Source organism: Oncorhynchus tshawytscha, linkage group LG06 (assembly GCF_018296145.1).
Source record: "Oncorhynchus tshawytscha isolate Ot180627B linkage group LG06, Otsh_v2.0, whole genome shotgun sequence".
NCBI lineage: Eukaryota > Metazoa > Chordata > Actinopteri > Salmoniformes > Salmonidae > Oncorhynchus > Oncorhynchus tshawytscha.
In genome coordinates this window covers 65,661,865-65,686,464 of record NC_056434.1, presented here as the reverse complement: position 1 = coordinate 65,686,464, position 24,600 = coordinate 65,661,865, and the positions used below count along the sequence as shown (strand labels likewise).

Below are 24,600 nucleotides of genomic sequence, written 5' to 3'. Positions count from 1 at the left end.
TGTTTGTTGTCTTGGCTTTCGAGGTCCTTAGAAGGGCAGGGTAGGATAGATATAGGTAGAGTGCCACCTCCTTTGAAGAGGGGTATGACCGCAACTGCTTTCCAATCTTTGGGACCTCAGATGACACGAAAGAGTGGTTGAACAGGCTAGTAATAGGGGTGGTAACAATTTCGGCAGATCATTTTTTAGAAAGAAAGGGTCCAGATGGTCTAGCCCGGCTGATTTGTAGGGGGCCAGATTTTGCAGCTCTTTCAGAACATCAGCTGACTGGATTTGGGAGAAGGAGAAATGGGGAAGGCTTGTGCGAGTTGCTGTGGGGTGTGCAGTGCTTTTGACCGGGGTAGGGGTAGCCAGGTGGAAAGCATGGCCAGCTGTAGAAAAATGCTTATTGAAATTCTCAATTATATAGTGGATTTATCATTGGTGACATTGGTTTCCTATCCTCAGTGCAGTGGGCAGCTGGGAGGAGGTGTATTTATTCTCCATAGACTTTAGTGTCCCAGAACCTTTTTGAGTTTGTTGCAGGAAGCAAATTTCTGCTTAAAAAACCTAGTCTTGGCTTTTCTAACTGCCTGTGTATATTGGTTTCTAGCTTCCCTGAAAAGTTGCATATCATAGGGGCTGTTCGATGCTAATGCAGAATGCCATAGGATGTTTTTGTGTTGGTTAAGGGCATTCAGGTCTGGAGAGAACCAAGGGCTATATCTGTTCCTGGTTCTAAATTTCTTGAATGGGGCATGCTTATTTAAGATGGTGAGGAAGGCATTTAAAAAAAAAACCCAGGCATCCTTTACTGACGGGATGAGGTCAATATCCTTCCAGGATACCCCGGCCAGGTCGATTAGAAAGGCCTGCTCGCTGAAGTGTTTCAGGGAGCATTTGACAGTGATGAGTGGAGGTTTTTGTGGCCACTGACCCATTACGGATGCAGGCAATGAGGCAGTGATCGCTGAGATCTTGGTTGAAAACATCAGAGGTGTATTTAGAGGGCAAGTTGGTTAGGATGATATCTATGAGGGTGCCAGTGTTTACGGCTTTGGGGTGGTACCTGGAAGGTTCATTGATAATTTGTTTGAGATTGAGGGCATCAAGCTTAGATTGTAGGATGGCTGGGTTGTTAAGCATGTTCCAGGTTAGGTCACCTAGCAGCACGAGCTCTGTAGATAGATGGGGGGCAATCAGTTCACATATGGTGTCCAGAGCACAGCTGGGGGCAGAGGGTGGTCTATAGCAGGCGGCAATGGTGAGAGACTTGTTTTTACAGTGGTGATTTTTAAAAGTAGAAGTTCAAATTGTTTGTGTACAGACCTGGATAGTAGGACAGAACTCTTCCAGGGTTTTTCCAGGGTGCTAAAGCAGTGAATAAAACAAACTTAGGGAGGAGGCTTCTAATATTAACATGCATTAAACCAAGGCTATTACGGTTCCAGATATCATCAAAAGAGAGCGCCTGGGGAATAGGAGTGGAGCTAGGCACTGCAGGGCCTGGATTTACCTCTACATCACCAGAGGAACAGAGTAGGATAAGGGTACGGCTAAAAGCTACGAGAATTGTTCGTCTAGAACGTCCGGAACCGAGAGTAAAAGGAAGATTCTGGGGGCGATAAAATAGCTTCAAGGTATAATGTACAGACAAAGATATGGTAGGATGTGAATACAGTGGAGGTCAACCTAGGTATTGAGTGATGAGAGAGATATTGTCTCTAGAAACATAATTGAAACCAGGTGATGTCATCGCATGTGTGGGTGGTGGAACTGAAAGGTTGGATAAGGTATAATGAGCAGGGATAGTGGCTCTACAGTGAAATAAGCCACTAAACACTAACCAGAACAGCAATGGACAAGGCATATTAACATTAAGGAGAGGCATGCTTAGTCGAGTGATCATAAGGTTCCAGTGAGTAGTGAGGTTGGTTGGGGTAACGGCGATTCACACAACTAGCCAGGCCATCGATAGCAAGATAGCATAGGATGGAGGTCTGTTTTTAGCCACCTTGTGCGTTTCCATCGGTAGATTAGTGGGGTTCCGTGTGGTAGAGGGGATCAATCCAATTGGCAAAATAGTTATAGTGACCCAAGAAAAATTGTCCGATAGACCTATTCAGATAGCAGCCGATAAGACGGCTAACGATTAGTGGGCCGCAGATGGGCATTCAGGTAACGTTGCGACGGAGGGGCCAGTTGGATAACTCCCTCGGGCAGATAATGTCGGTAGTCCAGTCGGGAAGGCCTGGTGGGGCTCCGCATCGGCAGTAAAGCGGGTCCGGATAGGTGATTGTAGTCCAGGAGTGGCTGATGGAACTCTTCAGCTGGTTAGCTCCGGAATAATTGTTGTTTGCTCCGGGATCGGAGCAGGAAGAAGGAAGAAGCCACTGCTCCAAAACCGCCATAAAAAGCCAGACTAGGGTTTGCAACTGCACATGCGGACAAAGATTGTACTTTTTGGAGAAATGTCCTCTGGTCTGATGAAACAAAAATAGAACTGTTTGGCCATAATGACCATTGTTATGTTTGGAGTAAAAGGGGGGGATGCTTGCAAGCCGAAGAACGCCATCCCAACCTTGAAGCAAGGGGGTGGCAGCATCATGTTGTGGGGTGCTTTGCTGCAAGAGGGACTGGTGCACTTCACAAAGTAGATGGCAAAATGAGAAAGTAAAATGATGTGGATATATTGAAGCAACATCTCAAGACATCAGTCAGGAAGTTAAAGCTCAGTCGCAAATGGGTGTTCCAAATGGACAATGACCCCAAGCATACTTCCAAAGTTGTGGCAAAATGGCTTAAGGACAACAAAGTCAAGGTATTGGAGTGGCCATCACAAAGCTCTGACCTCAATTCTATAGAACATTTGTGGGCAGAACTGAAAAAGCGTGTGCGAGCAAGGAGGCCTACAAACCTGACTCGGTTACACACGTTCTGTCAGGAGGAATGGGCTAAAATTCACCCAACTTATTGTGGGAAGCTTGTGGAAGGCTACCCAAAACGTTTGACCCAAGTTAAACAATTTTAAAGGCAATGCTACCAAATACTAATTGAGTGTACTGGGAATGTGATGAAAGAAATAAAAGCTGAAATAAATCATTCTCTCTATGTCAGGAGTTGTGAAAAACTGAGCTTAAATGTATTTGACTAAGGTGTATGTAACCTGACTTCAACTGTATGTTTTTACTTAGTTTGAGAAAAGCTAATGGATTGGTCAAAATATGGCTGGCAGATTATAGACAAATCAAAAATCTGGTTTTACTTGTATATTTAAATCACTGTAAATCCACTTCACGGTGGATTTACTTCAATCGCTATCATGGACGTCTCTAAGATTAACCACACTGAATCTGGAAGAAAATTATTAACTCATTCTTTGCGTATGTAACACTAATGCTCAATCATCTGCAAACATCTTCATGAACCATATCAGATTCACTCCAGATGTTGTATTTGAACTCATGAATGAACATAAAGGATGATAGTTCGTACATGATAGTGCTTGCTTTGTTATCCAAATGCCTTGTGTCCTTTGTCATCCTGTGAACCCAGTTCATTGCTGCTCGCTGCTATATTTTTACTTGTTGTTTTTAGAAGTGTGACTTCAATAGGGATGTCACATTTTGGCTTGCAAGTGTCATGCCACTGTTGCTAATAGCTCATTTGTAACCCGTGCTGTCCTTTCTAACCAAATACAGATGGTTTTGGGCCAAATAGAGGAGCATCGGCGAAGCCACCAGCCAATCAACATCCCCTTCTTTGACGTCTTTCTGCACAATCTGTGCCAAGGTATATTTACTTTTAGCTGACTCAAAGCACAGCTAATACCAGACATGCAAAGAAATGGTGCCAAAATCAGGGCTCCAAACTAACATTTCCCCTAACTTTTTCAGTTGGTGGCACCATCCCATGATTTGATTGCACCCCCAAAAAATAGTATAATTTCAGTGCCACAAAAAAAGTAGTTATATTTTAAAGTAATTCTAACGTAATCCACAATGCTTTATTAAGAAGTGTAATACACCTGCATTGCTTGCTGTTTAGGGTTTTAGGCTGGGTTTCTGTACAGCACGTTGATATATCAGCTGATGTAAGAAGGGCTATATAAATACATTTGATTAATAGACCACTGAGATGGTATTCAATAAATAAGTTAATCCAGTGATTATCAAATCAAAATCGAGTCATTTTATTGGTCGCTTACACATTTTGCAGATGTTATTGCAGGTGCAGCGATATGCTTATGTTTCTATTTATGTTTGGGGCGGCAGTTAGCCTAGTGGTTAGAGCATTGGGCCAGTAACTGAAAGGTTGCTAGATTGAATCCCAGAGTTGACAAGGTAAAAATCTGTCATTCTGCCCCTGAACAAGTCAGCTAACCCACTGTTCCTAAGCTGTCATTTTAAATAAGAATGTATTCTTAACTGACTTGCTTAGTTAAATAAAGATTAAATCAAAATTTCAAAGATTCTAGCTACAGCAGTGCACTAAGACAGAACAATTCAAACAAATTCGGGCTCCTGAGTCGCGCAGCGGTCTAAGGCACTGCATCTCAGTGCAAGAGGCGTCATTACATTCCCTTGTTCGAATCCAGGCTGTATCACATCCAGCCGTGATTGGGAGTCCCATAGGGTGGCGCACAATTTGTTAAATAAAGGTTAATAATATTAAAATAAATATACAGTGGGGCAAAAAAGTATTTAGTCAGCCACCAATTGTGTAAGTTCTCCCACTAAAAAGATGAGAGAGGCCTGTAATTTTTATCATAGGTACACTTCAACTATGACAGACAAAATGAGAGGGAAAAAAAATCCAGAAAATCACATTGTAGGATTTTTAATTAATTGATTTGCAAATTATGGTGGAAAATAAGTATTTGGTCAATAACAAAAGTTTCTCAATACTTTGTTATATACCCTTTGTTGGCAATGACAGAGGTCAAACGTTTTCTATAAGTCTTCACAAGGTTTTCACACACTGTTGCTGGTATTTTAGCCCATTCCTCCAGCCTGGAAAGGATGAGATAGCTACAAACCAACAGGCTTGGCTTCAAACCCGCAACACACACACCAATTGATTTAATGGAGCGCTGAATGTATATATATTTTTCTCTTGCTTTGTTTGCTCTTTTCCATATTATGTCGATCTCTGGTAAACTACCCAGGAAAGGGCTGAAAATAGCCCATATTGGCCTCCCGGGTGGTGCAGTGGTTAAGGGCGCTGCACTGCTGTGCCACCAGAGACTCTGGGTTCGCGCCCAGGCTCTGTCGGAACCGGCCGCGACCGGGAGGTCCGTAGGGCGACGCACAATTGGCCTAGCGTCGTCCGGGTTAGGGAGGGTTTGGCCGGTAGGGGATATCCATGTCTCATCGCGCACCAGCGACTCCTGTGGCGGGCCGGGCGCAGTGCGCGTTAACCAAGGTTGCCGGGTGCATGGTGTTTCCTCCGACACATTGGTGCGGCTGGCTTCCGGGTTGGATGCGCGCTGTGTTAAGAAGCAGTGCGGCTTGTTTGGGTTGTGTATCGGAGGACGCATGACTTTCATCCTTCGTCTCCTACCCGAGCCCGTACGGGAGTTGTAGCGATGAGACAAGATAGTAGCTACTAAACTTTTTTTTTTTTAAGAAAATAGCCCATATTAACACATGTAGCCTTAGAAATAAGGTTAATGAAATCAATAACAGGAAAGTTGCAAGTTCGAATCCTCGAGCTGACAATGTAAAAAATCTGTCATTCTGCCCCTGAACAAGGGGCCCACTGTTCCTAGGCCGTCATTGAAAATAAGAATTTGTTCTTAACTGACTTGCCTGGTAAAATAAAAAAATAACATCAGATAATATTCAAATGTTAACCATTTCTGAGAATCATTTAGATCATTCATTTGATGATACAGCAGTAGCAATACAAGAATATAACATCTATATAAGAGACAAACGCTTATGCGGGAGGTGTTGCTGTATATATTCAGAGCTATTTCCTTGTAATGCTTAGATAAGATCTTATCTGAAGTGTTGTGCCAAGTGAACCAGCAACCACATCTGAAGCCTTTTCTTTTGGGGTGTTTCTATAGGCCACAAAGTGCTAACAGTCAGTATCAATAATATGTGTGAAATGTTTGATAGTGTATGTGATGTAAATAGATAGTCTACTTTCTTGGGGACCTGAATAATGACTGGTTTTCATCAAGCTTGTCCGCTCAATAGGAAGCTTCTCACTGTAACCAGTGCCTGTAATCTGGTTCAGGTTATTAATCAACCTACTGTACCAGGGTGTTTACAAATACTACAGGGTCAAGATTATTCAAATGTATCAATCACATTTTTACTGATACTGTAGAACTTTGATCTAAAGCTCTATCCGTACCCATTGGATGCAGTGATCACAATATTATGGCTATATCCAGGAAAGCCAAAGTTCCAAAAGCTCGGCCTAAAATAGTATATAAGAGATCATTCAAAAGATTTTGCTCTGACTTTTATGTGGGTGATGTAAAAAATATTTGTTGGTCTAATTTGATTAATAAGGAGAATCAAGACGCTGCATTTGATGAATTTATGAAATTGCATCTTTCAATTATTGATAAACATGCACCTGTTAATTTAAGACTGTTAACTGTTAAGGCTCCATGGATTGAGGAATTGAATAACTGTATGGTTGAAAGAGATCGTGGAACAGAAGGTGTGGCTAATAAGTCTGGCTTTCTGATAATTGAGAAATGATGTGACTAAACTCCAATCTTTAAAGAAAAAAAAATATGAAGCCAAGATCAATGATATAAAGAATGATTGAGATAAAAGTACTTTAAATTAACTTATGGGCAGAAAGACAAATTCAACTCCATCTTTTATCGAATCCGATCACAAAACCATTTGATCTTGCCAATTATTTTTATGATTACTTAATTGACAAAGTGGGCAAACTTAGGCAGGAAATGCCAACAACGAACAGTGAGACATCTTATTCATGCATAAAAAAAACTATAATGAAAGAAAAGCGGTGCAAGTTTGAATTTTGTAAAGTGGAAAAATGTATCGATCAATAATGACAAACCTGGCATTGACAACTTAGATGGAAAGCTACTGAGGATGGTAGCTGACTCTATAGCCACTCCTATATCTTTAATCTGAGCCTAGAGGAAAATATTTGTCCTTATGCCTGGAGGGAAGCCAAAGTAATTCCGCTACCCAAGAGTGCTAAAGCAGCATTTTAGTGGTTCTAACAGCAGACCTATAAGCTTGCTGCCAGCTCTTAGCAAACTGTTGGAAAAAATTTGTTTGACCAAATACAATGCTATTTCTCTGTAAACATATTAACAACAGACACTCAGCATGCTTATAGAGAAGGGCACTCAACATGTACTGCACTGACACAATTGACTGATTTGTTGAAAGAAATTGATAAGATTGGGAGCTGTACTGTTAGATTTCAGTGTAGACGTTTGATATTATTGACCATAACCTGTTGAAAAAAACTTGTCATGGCTTTTCAACCTCTGTTCTGAATCCATGATATGGCAATCTATCTAATAGAACTCAAATTATTTTCTTTAATGGATGCTTCTCTAATGTCAAACATGAAACGTGTGGTGTATCGCGGCAGCTCTCTAGGCCCTCTACCCTTTTCTATTTTTACCGATCACCTGCCACTGGCATTAAACAAAACATGTATGTCCATGTATGCTGATGATTCAACCATGTACGCATCAGCAACCACAGCTAATGAAGTCACTGAAACCCTTAACGAAGAGTTGCAGTCTGTTTTGGAATGGGTGGCCAGTAATAAACTGGTCCTAAACATCTCTAAAGCGTAGAGCATTGTATTTGGTACGAATCATTCAGCAAACCTGGTTTCAAAAAACAGATAAAGGAACACCTCACGGCACAACGCCTCTCCCCTATTTGACCTAAATAGATTGTGTATGTATTGATATATAGGCTACATGTGCCTTTAAAAAAAATATTTTTTTGTTATGTAGTTCTATCCTTGAGCTGTTCTTGTCTATTAATGTTCTGTATTATGTCATGTTTTGTGTGGACCCAGGAAGGGTAGCTACTGCTTTTGCAACATCTAATGGGGATCCTAATAAAATACCAAATAGAAAAGATGTGTACAGCAGTAGTGATATTATCATCCTAGACTATATAATACAGTATGTGACGATTATTAAAGTGACCAGTGTTCAATTTATTATGTACATAGGCCAGCAGTGTCTAAGGTGCAGGGTACATTACTGGGTGGTAGCCGGCTAGTAACAGTGACTAAGTTCAGGGCAGGGTACTGGGCGGGCCGGCTAGTGGTGACTGCATAGCAGTCTAATGGCCTGGAGATGGAAGTCATAGGTTGACAATATGGCTATTTTTGTTATTTTACTTTCAAAATAGAGCTCCAGAATCCTGATTTTGTTTTTGTTCAATAGATATGAAGTTGCCTTCATCTTTATGTACACTATTACATTTAGAGAAACATTTTAGAATAGCCCGTCTGATTCAGAAAAACTGTATGGAAAAACTGTAACAGTTGCGACAAAATGGTTGCAGTCTGGAGCCCTGCAAAATGTATCAAATTATCATGTATCATAATATCATGTATCATAATTCCTTTTTTTATTCTGTTTTCATAAAATCAAGAAATACATGACTAGTACTGGTAGATTATTTACTTGACCTAATCAGCCCGTAAGATTTTATTTAGCTTCTGAAAGTTAAAGTACAATTTGTCTTAAACTGTCCTGTTCATCTTGTGACCGTTAACAACAGGATCTAGTTTGGAACTCAAGGAGGACAAGTGCTGGGAGAAAGTGGAGGTTTCCTCTAATCACCATCGAGCGAACAAGCTCACTGACAAGAACCCTAAAACCTACTGGGAGTCCAATGGCTGCACAGGTTCCCATTTTATCAACATCTACATGCACAAGGGGGTGGCTATTAGGTATGTCCACACATCACTTTGGCCATACTGAGGGTTTATAATGTTGGAATGTTTACTCTTGATATCTATGCCCAATATGTAAAGACAATTGAAATTGAAGCACACCTGTGTTGCTCACTGTTCCCTTGCCTGTATACCGAAATGTTTGTGTTATTGCCTTGTTCTTGCAGCTGTGGATTATTATGCTAGACTGCATGCTGTATCTTAAACAACTGCTGCGTTTACTTCAATGGCATCCATAGTTGTACTATTTCTTACTGTAACAATTGGGCACTTACTGTAAGCACATTTTCTCCTGTTCTTGTTAAACCAAGGCAATTGTCAGTTCTTGTGGCCAGTGAAGACTCCAGCTATATGCCTGCCCGCATTGTAGTACTTGGAGGAGACGACCCCACAAATATCAACACAGAGCTGAACACAGTAAGTAGCTGTATAGGCAGGCAGGAGTAGGAACATCTTTGGAAGTAGGTTATAGGTATGATCTTGTCTTTTTAAGGTTTAAGCCTCGCCCCCAACTCTGTGATTTACAGGTCAATGTGCCTCCGTCAGCCAATCGCATTGTGTTACTGGAGAACATGACCCGCTTCTGGTCCATTGTGCAGATCAGGATCAAGAGGTGTCAGCAGGTGGGCTGTGGCATCATGAAAATTGGAATTTCAATTGAGTTTTACTTCCTGAATTGAAATGGTATTGATCACAACCCTGGTCAGCAGGGAGTCTACTTTAAAATGTTGAACCTGCATTAACATCATTTTCTACACACCAGGGTGGCATCGACACGAGGGTCCACGGTTTTGAGGTGTTGGGGCCCAAGCCCACCTTCTGGCCCGTTTTCAAGGAGCAGCTCTGCTGTCGCACCTACCTCTTCTACACCACCAAAGCCCACACCTGGTGCCAGGAGATCCTTGAGGACAAGGCCCAGCTGCTGCAGCTCTTCAACAAGTAAACCTTTCTCTACTACACACTACTGCGAACTGCACTCACGCCCAGACTGCTCTAACCTGGCCTGGTGTGTGTGTCTGCAGACTGAACAGCGCTCTGCGACATGAGCAGATGTTTGCTGACCGCTTCCTGCCCGATGCCGAGGCAGCGGAGGCTCTGGGACGAACTTGCTGGGAGGCCCTCATCACCCCCATCGTACAGAGCATCACCATCTCTGGTAACTTCCGGAGTCTCTGGATGTTTCTCAATATGCATACTACCGTACGCCACACTCATGTGCCAAGTTTATTCTCCGAGGACGTTATCCTGAGTGCGTTTTTGTGAGGACGAGAGTGTGGAGAACGCATAAAACATTGCACTTGAGAAGCACTCCCACTACTGTATTACCTCACACTGCACCTCCTCATTCACTGAACCTTCTTCCAACCAGGACAATGCAACAATGGAGACAAAACCAGATATACACAAAGCAATTGTTTTACTTCATAATTATCAGCTAGCTGTATGGAAATCATAATAATCTAGCTAGCTAGCCAAACAGGCAAAAATGACCTAAATCTAATGTTATGCAAGGTAGATGTACACTTTTCGTGGGTAGCGAGCTACCAATTCTTCATGGCGATCTGGCTAGCTAGCTAACAGTAGTAGATTGCCAGTTAGCCCCATTGACTGTTTATGGGCTTAAGATCTACGCACACTACAGTTGGTTTTGTGGGCAGGTAAACATGCCAAAATTAACACAGCATCTATTTATTAACGTATTAAGATACAATATTGTAGTCAGGCAACGTATGAGATGTTGCTATGCAACATTTCATTTTCTCTCTCTACAGTTCAAATAATGACATTTTGTGTAATTTTTACGTGGTTGTGTAATATTTCTGTGCATACTTTATGTTGCATGCTTAAAAATATGTTCAAATGGAGTAAGCATTCGACAAGTGCCCTCCGTGCTCCGTTTCGCATACTTTGATTTGGAATCATACTCCGACCATCCCATGTACCAATTTGCGTGCTCAGAGCACGGTAGCACGGCATTTTGAGAAACACACTCTCTCTCACTTCCTGCAATTCAGCTACGTTCTGTCAGCCATACATTTTCATCAACTAAGATGATTTTCTGTCAGAGTTGTAGTATGCCAACCTTGCTTTTCTCCTCCACTCCTAACAGAGACCCAAGTCCTCAGTCCCCTCTCCTGGTTACTCACTGAGTACCTGGACAACGCAGAGTCAGCCAGGCGCTGCAAGAGTCGGGCTGCCATCTTCAACTCCCGCGTCCGTCGCCTCACCCACCTACTGGTCCATGTGGATACCAGCCGAGTGAACACAGAGGAGCTCAAGCCGCCCATCAAATGCAGTGAGTAATCCTGTAACCCTATACCCTACCACTTCTTTACTTCTGATAAACACTGAAGTCTTTTCTCTGTCCAGCTGTGACTGATATTTCATGAGGCATAGTGGGACAAAATGTGGGCCTCTCAACCTTTTTGAATAGTATTTTGGCAATTATTGCCCCTAAAATTGGATGCGGAAATCCTACAGGAATTGCTCATCAAAATGAGCTGCAAATAAATCTCAGTAGACTAAAGACTAGATTTTGCATGGTAGTATAATATTTGGAAATGCGAAGGTATTGATACTTTATTCATCATATTTGGTTGACAACCCATCACGTCTTCCGTATTTCTTTTGTTTTCAGAAGGTATCAACCGAAGCAAAGTTTTAAAGAGTAAGTAAGAGCTTAGAGGCTAATGTACTCCATTTAGTTATTCTTCCAGCATCTCCATTTTTATATTACTAATCACTGAGACGTTCCGCTTTCCCCCCACACGCAACCCTCCAGTTTGAATTGAAAATGATCAGGACAATGTGTTACTCCTTTGTTTCTTTCAGTTGTTTTTGGCTGCAGTTTCATCCGCTACATGACCAAAAGTATGTGGACACCTGCTTGTCAAACATCTCATTCCAAAATCATGAGAATTAATATGGAGTTGGTCCCCTCTTTTGCTGCTATAACAGCCTCCACTCTTCTGGGAAGGCTTTCCACTAGATGTAGGGACTTTGCTGCGGGGACTTGCTTCCATTCAGCCACAAAAGCATTAGTGAGGTTGGGCACTGATGTTAGGTGTGGAAGACTTGTCGCCCATGTCGACAAACAATTTTTGTATGGACCTCGCTTTGTGCACGGGGCATTGTCATGGTGGAACAGGAAAGGCCCTTCCCCAAATTGTTTCCACAAAGTTGGAAATACAGAATTGTCTAGAATGTCATTGTATGCTGTGGCGTTAAGATTTACCTTCACTGGAACTAAGAGGCCTAGCCCGAACCATGAAAAGCAGCCTGAGACTATTATTCCTCATCCACCAAACTTTACAGTTGGTACTATGCATTGGGTCAGGTGGCGTTCTCCTGGCATCCTCTAAACCCAGATTTGTCCGTCAGACTGCCAGATGGTGAAGCGTGATTCATCACTCCAGAGAATGCATTTCCGCTGCTCCAGAGTCCAATGGCGGTGAGCTTTACACCACTCAAGCTAACATTTGGCATTGCGTATAGTGATCTTAGGCTTTTGTGCAGCTGCTCGGCCATGGAAACCCATTTCATTGAAGCTCCTTCTTCCAGTAGCAGTTTGGAACTTGGTAATGAGTGTTGCAACCGAGAACAGACCATTTTTATGCCCTACGTGCTTCATTCAGCACTCGGCGTTCCCATTTTGTGAGCTTGTGTGGCCTACTACTTTGCGGCTGAGCCGTTGTTGCTCCTAGATGTTTTCACTTCATAATAACAGCACTTACAGTTGACCGGGACAGCTCTAACAGGGCAGAAATTTTACAATCTGACTTGTTGGAAAGGTGGCATCCTATGATGGTGCCATGTTGAAAGTCACTGAGCTCCTCAGTAAGGCATTTCTACTGCCTATGTTTGTCTATGGAGGTTGCATGGCTGTGTGCTCAATTTAATATACCTGACAGCAACGGGTGTGGCTGAAATAGCTGAATCCAGTCATTTGTCCACATACTTTAATATATGCAGTGTATTTATTTTTACCTTGAATTTCTCTAACCTTTTGCTTAGAAGATAACTGATGTTGTAATTTTCTTTCAGATGGCAAAGAGGGAAAGAACAAAGATGCAGCTGCTGTGTCCTCTTCGTCCTCCAACTTTGTCAAGCCGAAGGGGAAGAACATCAGCAGTATTGCAGGGATAGCACTATGTTGGCAGGGCGTGGTACAGAGACAGGTTAGCCAGTCTTACTTCTCTAAAAACATTGAGGCCCATTATTAACCTACTCTGAAATAATGTTCTTGAAGTAAGTAGGCGTAGTCATTCGGAGCTAAAGTTTAAGTCAAGATGGCATCAGTAAATTAATCTGAGGCCGGATTTTTTTTTACTTGAGAGTGATTACTCAACCCATGTTTAACAGGTGAAGAAGTTCTTGGACTCGGCGTGCAGTCTGCCAGACTTTGTGGAGCGTTACAGGAACATGTACCTCCGTCTGAAGAATGCCATGGAGGAGCTGTTTGGCCAACAGACAGCATTTGTGCTGGCTCTCCGCCACGGTTTCTCTGCTGCTCTCCTACAGCTCTCCATCCTCACCGCCATGCATGTGAGTTATACTGAATGACCTGTACTCAATACTACCTGGGTCATGTTCATTAGGGCAATCAACGGAAAACGGCAATAGTCCAAATGAACGTGACCTGACAGTGTACCTGTAACATATCTATGCTCCAAATCACTGCTGTCTATGTGGGTTACATTCGCTATCTCTGTGTTTGCAGATGAGTGAGCGGTTTGCCCAGTACATCGACATGATGATCCAGGAGAGTGGAGTGGACTCTGGCAATGTGGAGACTCTTAACCAGTTGCAGCAGTTTCTAGAACCTATGCTCTTCCTCTCCGGCCTGGAGCTTGCCAACACCTTTGAGCACTGTTACAGGTAAGGCCACATTTCTTTATCTCTAGCAGATTCCTGCACGGGTCACTTTTTTGGAACCGCACCTGCCCCGTGCCGGCCACATAAATTCCAAGCCCTACCCGATATCTACCTAGAATTGTTCCTGGAGCCGATCTGTGACCCGCCAATAACATACATTTATTTCATTATTTTTATGACTCCAGAGTAGTACACTATTAGAATTAGTCTGCATGTCTATTCAATATTTGGATAAAAGGAAACCATGTCATTAAGAAGGAATGCCATCTTATTTACACAATGTAATGATGCACAACTCAAATAGCTTTTAAAAAATAGCCTTCTTATTAGCCGCCTCCTTCCCTGCTGAAGCTTATAGCCGACATAACAATACCCTTACATTTAGTATTTTTTAAATAATCTGTTTAATTTAAATAAACAATTCCCAGAATTGAATATGCTGTAGATTATTGGCTACTCAAACTTTTACCAGCCTCATAGCTTTAAACTTTATATGGGCTGCGTATTGGTCTAAATGAACAAAAACCTGAATTCATGTAATAATTAACCAAAATATCTTAAACGAATAACTACTTGCACTTTTGACAGTTTGGTATCCATCTACCGGGTTGTTGTTCTCGTCCACAATGACTGGAAAAATGATTTGTGCAGCACCTGTTTCCACGATGGTGTATTCCACCATCATAACCTTTTTATTTCTCCTGATACGTTAGCCATTTTTATGTGAGCTAGGAGTCAGGGAAAATAAACTTGGAAATGTATTGTCAAGAGGTGGAAGGGAGCATAAGCTCTACACGTGGACAATTTAGGAATGTTTCAACACCACACACATGATGGACAGTTCCCTGCTCCACTCTCTCCCTGTGTGGTTAGTAGCCTAGGCTATGTCTGTCTCACTGCTCACATAATAGAATTTGCAACACACAATTCAACATAACTAGCATTTGTTCAAATAATATTATCTCGTTTTAAAACGTTACCGACCTGCAATATAATTGTTCTGTACCGTGAGTCGACCCTAAGACCATTTATCATTCATAAAAGGACCATATTGTAGCATTGTCTAGAGTCTCAATCCATCTCTTTTCCCCATCCCCCTCCTCCACAGGTACTACCTCGGTGACAGGCTGCTGGGCCAAAGCAAGGTGTGGCTGGAGACTGCTGTCATAATGCAGATAGGCACCTGCTTCCCAAACCGCTTCCCCCAGCAGATGCTGAAGAATCTCAGTGAGTCTGAGGAGCTGCAGCAGGAGTTCCACCTCTACCGCCTCCAGCAGCTGGACAAGACCCTGCAGGATGTCAACGAGGAGGTGAGCAGAGAATAAAACCACCACTGCAATGTTTTTATATAAATACATACATACATTTTTCCACATTTTGTTACATTACAGGATTATTCTAAAATTTATTATTTTTAAAGACCCTCATCAAGCTACACACAATACCCTGTAATGACAAAGCAAAAACAGGTTTTTAGACATTTTTGCAGAAAATACCAAAAATAATATCTGAAATGTCACATTTACATAAGTATTCCTACCATTTACTCAGTACTTTGTTGAGGCACCTTTAGCAGTGATTACAACCTCGAGTCTTCTTGGGTATGATACTACAAGCTTGGCACACCTGTATTTGGGGAGTTTCCCATTCTTCTCTGCACATCCTCTCAAGCTCTGTCAGGTTGGATGGGGAGCATCGCTGCACAGCTATTTTCAGGTATCTCCAGAGATGTTAGATCGGGTTCAAGTATGGGCTCTGGCTGGGCCACTCAAGAACATTGAGACTTGTCCCGAAGCCACTCCTGGGTTGTCTTAGCTGTGTGCTTAGGGTCATTGTCCTGTTGAAAGGTGAACCTTCGCCCCAGTCTGAGGTCCTGAGCGCTCTCTGGAGCAGGTATTCATCAAGAATCTCTATCTGTTTATCTTTCCCTTGATCCTGACTAGTCTCCCAGTCCTTGCCGTGTTGAAAAACATCCCAATAACAGGATGCTGCCACCACCATGCTTCACCATAGTGTCATGACTCTCCCGACAGTGGATCAAAAGACCCATTAGCTAGGCATATGTTTGAAGATAGCCAGACCTCCTCTCTCCCACAGAATCAGGGAAGGGGGGATGTGCCGGTCTTGACACCTTAACAATGGGTCGTACATTTTTTGAGAAAGAAATCCGTTTTCTCCAAAAACTCTTAAAGGACAAAGAATGAATGTTGGCACAATATTCCTAAAATTGGTGTGTGGGGATCTAAAGAATAATCCTGTCATATGGTTTCATTATTGTGTGATGTCATTAAGGATGTTATAACCTAGTAACTGTAATTCTTAAAGTGTACGCATTCTATGTGTCAAGTTTACATCTAAATGTTGTATAAAATAAATAGGAAAATACTTTGGTGAAGATAGCAATGTGATTTTAGCCTTCTAAATGAGGTAATTGCGTTTCATATAAACTTGTGCCCAGTCAGTAACCATGCCCAAGTGAGCATATCCATGTCGGCGTGATTGAACACCCCTTTTGGCCTGAGTGCTTAAGACTTCTCAAGGATTCGGTGTCCCTCTAACGGGACAACTTCTGGTGAAACAGGAGGGCGCAATTCAAATAAATAATCATACATGTTATGGATTTTAAACATTTAGGCTGAAAGCTTAAATTATTGTTAATCTAACTGCACTGTCTGATTTACAGTAACTATTACAGCGAAAACATGCCATGCGATTGTTTGAGGACGGCGCCCCACGTAAAAATATTTTTCCACCGGCACAGGTTTCATACATTCACATATAATGATTAAATATTCACTGACTTTTTGAAAATCCTCCTCTGATTTGTCATCCAAAGGGTCCCAGCTATAACATGTAGTGTCGTTTTGTTCAATAAAATCTTTCTTTATATCCCAAAAGGTCAGTTTCGTTGCGCCATCGATTTGAGTAATCCACTCGTTCAACTTGCAGAGAAAGGAATCTGAAAATCTACCCCTAAACTTTGTTTCAATAAGTCAAAATGCGTTTCTATTTACTCCTCAGATACCCTAAAATGTATTAAACTATAATATTTATTTCGGAAAGAAGTATGTTCAATAGGAAACCGATTTTAGCAGGTGCGTAATGTCTTCATGGCGCACACAAACACGAATTCTTCTGCAAAAACTGATATTTCGTATTCGTTTTTGAAGTTACAAGCCTTAGACCTTGAACATAGACTGCTAACACCCTGTGGAAGCCATAGGAATAGCATCCAGGGAGTTAATTTTCAATATGATCTTTCTCTTGCATTTCTAAGACGATGGTCCCTCTCAAAAACAAAACTGGTTTGGTTTTTCTTTGGATTTTCTAATACCCTATCTATTGTGTTATATTCTCCTACATTATTTAACATTTCTACAAACTTCAAAGTGTTTTCTTTCCAATCTTACCAATTATATGCATATCCTGGCTTCAGGGCCTGCGCTACAGGCAGTTCACTTTGGGCACGTCCTTCAGGCAGGAAGTGGAGAAAAAGGGGCCCAGCCCTAAGAGGTTTTTAAAAGGAACCGCTAACGAAATTTACATTAGACCAGCCTGACAGCATGAGCTGAATGTTATGAAATGGTTTAAAACTATGAGACCAAAACATGCCGGGTTGCTGCTGGCGTGTAAAGTGGTCGGGAGCCTGAACCTGAAGAATCAACCATGATACCACTACCAGACCAGCCGATGTACAGCGCGAGCTGAACGTTACAAATGGTTTAAACTCTGAGATCACTGCAAGACCAAAAGACGTGAGACCATGTTCTACACGTTGAAATGGTTAGAAACTTGGAAGCTCTCAACCTCAACACGAATGTGAAGATCACCTAGGAAACCAGAAACATTGCCTACAGCTGTGCATGTAAACGTGGTCCTAGAACTTTTTTACTAAAGACAAGGTGGGAAGGAGAATCCCAACAGACAACCATTGGTACATCTGAAGTATTTGTTCTAACAAACACTCCACTACCAGAGAAGCTCTATAAATAAGGACAAACCAGAGCCTTGCATCGAGCGACTACCCAGAGACGGATCAATTGGTTTCAACAAATGGATGACGATCAGGTACAATTACGCGTAAATGTGACTCAGCACCTGGATTTGGTCTTATGTAGCAAAATGTGGTTTTTATTTATTTATATTGGATAAAAGTAGAGACTCCGAGCTACAAATGGTATATCATACACTGCATTTGAGGAACAGTGAGAAAGTAATTTTGCTTTGAAAGTTGATCAACTTGTATAGTCTTGAGAAAATCACCTTTGAATGTTTTGGTATCTAGTGATGAGCTCTTCTTTGTCTACACCCATTCAGCATCATTCACACCTTCTTAAGCTCTAGCCCCACCCATCTAGTTTCACTCGCGGCGCGCACACATGACGCTCTGGCCGATGATTTGTTTACCTCTGGACAACATGACGAAAGCCTAACCAGCTCTGCTGGCAACAACTTCATTATGCTTTTTTGCAGATGTTTACTGACACTGGCCATATTCAACGGGTGTTGTACACACATCACGTAACGTTTGCTAACGAGCCAGCCAGCCAGCTAACGTTAACTAGTTAAACAACAATGAACAAAGTACCGTCAATGCCTAACATTAGGCTCTAACTAGAAAAACGAACAGCTCTGGGAAACAAATAATAATGTCCGCAAGGGAGCTAGCCAGCTAACTTTAGCTAGCTAGCTAACAGTACACTTTAGCTTAAGACATATAGCTAGCTAGCTAGGTAGGTAAACAATTAACCTAGCTAGGTAAACAACGTTTAATATCACACACGTAATGTTAGCTAACGAGTCAGCCAGCTAACATTAGCTAGTTAAACAACAATGAACAACATGCCAACAGTGCCACAGTGCTGGGAGCTAAACAACCAGGTCCAATGTTAGCTAGCTAACATTAGGCTCTAACTAGAAAAGCAAATGGCTCTGGGAAACAAGTAACATCAGCCACCTAACGTTCGCTAGCTAGTTTGCTAGCAGTACACTTTCGCTTGAAATTAAACCACTTTGTCAAAATTACAAACGTTTAATATCTGAATGTAGCTAGCTATCTTACCTGTATACATCATACATGATGGACGTGTCTCCCTGTCAGGAATGCCATACCACGGTTGCCCTTAGTTTGAAGATGTCATCCAGACACAGGTGTTTTGTCCATGTGTTTAGCTATCATACTCTAATTCCACTGATTTCAAAAAGTGATCCTCCAGAAAGTGGAGAGCAACACTTATGCAGCTCCACTACACAATACATTTTTCAAAAAGCAGCATTCGCACAGGATTACCAACAGACTGACGAGCTCAAATAGACAGAAGCCTTGACTATGACAGACAAATCTGAACTCCTCTCTGCATGTCCAGCCCACTCATTATCTCAGCTGATCATGGCTAGTGGGAAGGTTGCCAGCTTTTTCTGTGGTTTAACCAACAAGGCTCGTAATTAAACCATTTTATTCATATTTACAGATGGCATACAAGTTCAAGGCATTTCTGCCAAAAAACACATTTTGATAAAAACATTTTTTATGATCAATCGGCTCTCCTGTGAAGTTGTGACTTGCGACATATGTCTAGTTTCCTGAATCGGGTCACAAATATATATTGCATTTCTAATCCGTTTGAGAGGTTAGGGTGCTAAGTATTAATATTTCCATGAGTGTAGATTCCAAATGTTTCCAAGTGTTCTCTCACTCTAATTGTTTTATTTTAATCTTTATTTAACTAGACAAATCAGTTAAGAACAAATTCTTATTTACAATGATGGCCTACACTGGCCAAACCCGGACAACGGGTTTGGCCACTCCACAACCATCTCTGCAGCACTCCACCAATTAGGCATTTATGGTATAGTGGCCAGACGGAAGCCACTCCTCAGTAAAAGGCTAATTAAAGATTATCTGTCCGATGAAACCAAGAATGAACTCTTTTGCCTGAACTCTGGAGCTCTGTCAGAGTGACCATTGGGTTCTTGGTCACATCCCTGACCAAGGCCCTTCTCCCCCGATTGCTCAGTTTGGCTGGGTGGTTCCAAACTTCTTCCATTTAAGAATGATGGAGGCCACTGTGGTTTTGGGGACCTTCAATGCTGCAGACATTTTTCAGTACCCTTCCCCTGATCTGTGCCTCAACACAATCCTGTCTGAGAGCTCCACGGACAATTCTTTCAACTTCATGGCTTAAGTTTTTGCTCTGACATGCCTTGTCAACTGTGGGACCTTTCTAAATCATGTCCAATCAGTTGAATTTACCACAGGTGGACTCCAATCAAGTTGTAGAAACACCTCAAGGATGATCAATGGAATCAGGATGCACCTGAGCTCAATTTTATATCTCATAGGAAAGGGTCTGAATACTTATATAAATAAGGTATTTCTGTTTTAATTTTTTATGAATGTTCAAACATTTCTAAACAGTTTTCTCCTTGTCTTTATGGGGCATTGTGTGGAGATTGAGTAAAATGTTTAAAAAATATATATTTTAGAATAAGGCTGTAACATAACAAAATGTTGAAAAAGTAAAGGGCTTAATGATAAGTAATGTAGTGTCATTTTGGAGTAACTTTTAATGTAAATAAGAATATAATAGTAATGATGAGTAATGATGAGTGAAAGTTACAGACGACATTAATATCATACCCCTCAGAAAATGCTAACCTCCCCTTCTATTGTAATGGTGAGAGGTTAGCATGTCTTGGGGGTATGATATTTGTGCGTCTATCTTTCTCACTCATTATTATTCACGATTCATTCAGGATTATCTGTAATCATGATAGTTTTCAAATGAATGTAGAAGTGTTCAGAAACCATTTTCTAATCTTATTTACAATAAAAGCAATTCCAAACGATACTACATTGTTTACCATGTATTTATATTGGGCACAAAATAATCTGAAACAACCAAAACGAACAGCAAATGACTCCAACTTTGTAGAGTCACAAGCTTGATGTAGTCATTCATTGCTAGGAATATGGGAACTAATACTAAAAACATTTGACTACTTTAATAGACATACAGTTGAAGTTGGAAGTTTACATACACCTTAGCCAAATACATTTAAACTCAGTTTTTCACAATTCCTGATATTTTAATCCTTATAAAAATTCTGTTTTAGGTCAGTTAGGATCACTACTTTATTTTAAGAATGTGAAATGCCAGAATAATAGGAGATAATTATTTATTTCAGCTTTTATTTCTTTCATCGCATTCCCAGTGGGTCAGAAGTTTACATACACTCAATTAGTATTTGGTAGCATTGCCTTTAAATTGTTTAACTTGGGTCAAACGTTTTGGGTAGCCTTCCACAAGCTTCCCACAATAAGTTGGGTGAATTTTGGCCCATTCCTCCTGACAGAGCTGGTGTAACTGAGTCAGGTTTGTAGGCCTCCTTGCTCGCACATGCTTTTTCAGTTCTGCCCACACATTTTTCTATAGGATTGAGGTCAGGGCTTTGTGATGGCCACTCCAATACCTTGACTTTGTTGTCCTTAAGCCATTTTGCCACAACTTTGGAAGTATGCTTGGGGTCACTGTCCATTTGGAAGACCCATTTGCAACCAAGCTCTAACTTCCTGACTGATGTCTTGAGATGTTGCACAATATCTACATCATTTTACTTTCTCATGATGCCATCTATTTTGTGAAGTGCACCAGTCCCTCCTGCAGCAAAGCACCCGTACAACATGATGCTGCCACCCCCGTGCTTCACGGTTGGGATGGTGTTTTTTCGGCTTGCAAGCATACCCCTTTTTCCTCCAAACATAATGGTCATTATGGCCAAACAGTTCTATTTTTGTTTCATCAGACCAGAGGACATTTCTCCAAAAAGTACGATCTTTGTCCCCATGTGCAGTTGCAAACCGTAGTCTGGCTTCTTTTTGGCAGTTTTGGAGCAGTGGCTTCTTCCTTGCTGAACGGCCTTTCATGTTATGTCGATATAGGACTCATTTTACTGTGGATATAGATACTTTTGTACCTGTTTCCTCCAGCATCTTCACAAGGTCCTTTGCTGTTGTTCTGGGATTGATTTGCACTCTTTGCACCAAGGTACGACAATCTCTAGGAGACCGAACACGTCTCCTTCCTGAGCGATACGACGGCTGCGTGGTCCCATGGTGTTTATACTTGCGTACTATTGTTTGTACAGATGAACGTGGTACCTTCAGGCGTTTAGAAATGGCTCCCAAAGAAGATACAGACTTGTGGAGGTCTACAATTTTCTTTCTGAGGTCTTGGCTGATTTCTTTTGATTTTCCCATGATGTCAAGCTGTGAGGCACTGAGTTTGAAGGTAGGCCTTGAAATACATCCACAGGTACACCTCCAATTGACTCAAATGATGTCAATTAGCCTATCAGAAGCTTCTAAAGCCATTACATAATTTTCTAGAATTTTCCAAGCTGTTTAAAGGCACAGTCAACATAGTGTATGTAATCTTCTAACCCACTGGAATTGTGATAAGTGAAATAATCTGTCTGTAAATAATTGTTCGAAAAATTACTTGTCATGCACAAAGTAGATGTCCTAACTGACTTGCCAAAACTACAGTTTGTTCACAAGAAATTTGTGGAGTGGTTGAAAAACAAGTTTTAATGACTCCAACATAAGTGTATGTAAACTTCTGACTTCAACTGTAAGTGATTTTGTCCCAATACTTTCGATCTGTTTAAAATGGGTGGACTATGTACAAAAACCAATTTCTTAATGGTTCACCCAATGTGGATGAAAATACCTTCAACTTAAAGCTGACAGTCTGAACTTTAACCCCACGGCCATTGTATCATTTCAAAGTGTTGGAGTACAGAATGTACTCTGCCACTGTCACAATACTTTTGGAGCTCACTGTATATAACATATGATTGACTCCAAAGCAGCATACACATTGTCGTGACGTGACTATCATTGTGATGACTGCTATTTATCAAATAGTTATTTCTCAATTTAAATTAATCATGTAACAACTAACTCATTAGGAATTTGGGGCACCACGGGAAATGTATGTTTAATCTCCCCGAATTAACTCCAGAGTATATAGACATCGTACCAGTCACCAATTAATAATTTCCTCATATCAGTTTCATTCTGAACGTCGTTGACTTCATAAATCTGCACAAACCTGAGTCTTACTAATCATTCTGTACTATACAATACATTGATTTGATTATTTACTAAGAAGCTAAATGATAAGATATGATAGGTTATTGATAAGAAACTTAACACGATGACAAGTCCCTAGCGGACTAATACAATATGACACTGGCTACACAAGATGGAGATTTAAATTTAAAGAGCGAGAAAGCGACAGAGAAGAAACACTTGGATACATTTGGAAACTATACTTATAATAGCCCTAATACCTTGCCCCGAACTGCCACTCTTATGGGTAAGAAGTAATGCATGTATTTACGTGTTGAAGGTCTTCGTCGGGGGTCTCTGTTGGGCCCAGGCCTCCGTGGGCAGTTCTGCTCGGTGAGAAGGGGTCTGTTTCTCGGTGTAAGTCTCTGATTGTCCACGAGATGTCACAATGTCCTTTCTCTTAGTTGTCTGTTTACTTGTACTCGTTCTGGAAGAGAGGTCTTCTGAGCCGTGTAGATGATCCCAGAGTGGGGATAAGAGCAATGTAGACAAACAATGATTTGAAGAGAATAACCGGATGGTCCTGCTTAAATTTACTTTCTTAGATACAGTACTTAACCATAGCAATGATTAAGAGGTTCCTTTGTCTTCAACCTAACATTGCGTTTCGGGGTTGTGACTAATTGTAGACCTCAGCTGCAGCTTGTGGCCCTTCTAGTCTGATATGTTAATTCTTAACTCAAATGCTTTATACCTTTTTGTAAAATTGAGATGTTTACATCAGGCTGGCACGCTCTCTGGGTTCCCTGGGGCGTGGCTAGTTACGAGTCAAGGTATCACAATATGATCTCGTTAGAGAACTAAAATCACAATCTTATCGTCATAAAAACATTCTTTATCCTGGATATTTTCCACACAATGTAAAGTATGTAAACATGACCTACACCTATGAAAGCTCTTCAAGTTACAATGTTTTCGTTATAACGTCTTCATGCAACTTTTAATGACATCACAACATAGACAGTAATTTTCCATATTCCATCTCTCATCATTCCCAATATTCGGATATTGAAATATATTGTCCATGGTTTAATGTTGAAGTTCTTGGGTGGCAAACTCTTCTGTAACACAGATGCATTCCATTTGCCCAAATTAGGCCCCAAAAGGAATCGTCTGCTGCCTATTGTTAACGATCTACATGAGATGTCATAAAACACCCACATCATTCCTCTCCCCGGAGCGCTGTAGAGCTGATCCACTGTAATCTGATCCTCACAGGAGAGTCATGACAACATATTACTATGTTATATGGCCTATTGGGAATCCAACCCATAACCTCCCAAAAATGTTGTATTTTTCTGTGCTGCAGATGATGGATGATCAGCCGTCCGAGCCTGATGAGGAGAGTGAGGTGAAGGTGCTGGTCCTGTCTCCTCGCTGCTGGGCAGTCTCTTCACCCTGCTACCTGGACAACTCCAGCAGATACTTCCCCAAGCAGCTCTCCACCTACCTGGCCGAGTTCACAGACTTCTACTCTAACAGTCAGTCCCATTCTGTCATCTGTCTTTTCACAAAGTTTTGGCTGTATGTTTCTCTCCTCATATTGATTATACACTGAACAAATATATAAACGCAACATGTCAAGTGTTGGTCCCATGTTTCTTTAGCTGAAATAGATATTCCCAGAAATGCTCCTTATGCACAAAAAAAAATTGATGTGTACATCCCTGTTGGTG

The 24,600-nt window shown here is 41.3% G+C and overlaps 1 protein-coding gene across 6 annotated transcripts in view; it reads left to right on the top strand.

Annotated features, from left to right (window-relative positions):
• Positions 1-24,600, top strand: part of LOC112252902 (cullin-9-like) — a 75,614-nt gene that overhangs the window by 30,231 nt on the left and 20,783 nt on the right. For 4 of the 6 annotated variants that reach the window (XM_042323521.1, XM_042323518.1, XM_024424595.2 and 1 more), the window contains exons 15-27: positions 3,681-3,771; positions 8,739-8,910; positions 9,225-9,330; positions 9,441-9,536; positions 9,677-9,852; positions 9,936-10,069; positions 11,024-11,209; positions 11,552-11,581; positions 12,958-13,091; positions 13,276-13,458; positions 13,634-13,791; positions 14,897-15,098; positions 24,234-24,405. In XM_042323521.1, coding sequence (XP_042179455.1) covers positions 3,681-3,771; positions 8,739-8,910; positions 9,225-9,330; positions 9,441-9,536; positions 9,677-9,852; positions 9,936-10,069; positions 11,024-11,209; positions 11,552-11,581; positions 12,958-13,091; positions 13,276-13,458; positions 13,634-13,791; positions 14,897-15,098; positions 24,234-24,405 — 1,840 coding nt within the window. The remainder of the gene's footprint in view (positions 1-3,680; positions 3,772-8,738; positions 8,911-9,224; positions 9,331-9,440; positions 9,537-9,676; positions 9,853-9,935; positions 10,070-11,023; positions 11,210-11,551; positions 11,582-12,957; positions 13,092-13,275; positions 13,459-13,633; positions 13,792-14,896; positions 15,099-24,233; positions 24,406-24,600) is intronic. The other 2 variants (XM_042323519.1, XM_042323520.1) reach the window with 2 other exon arrangements.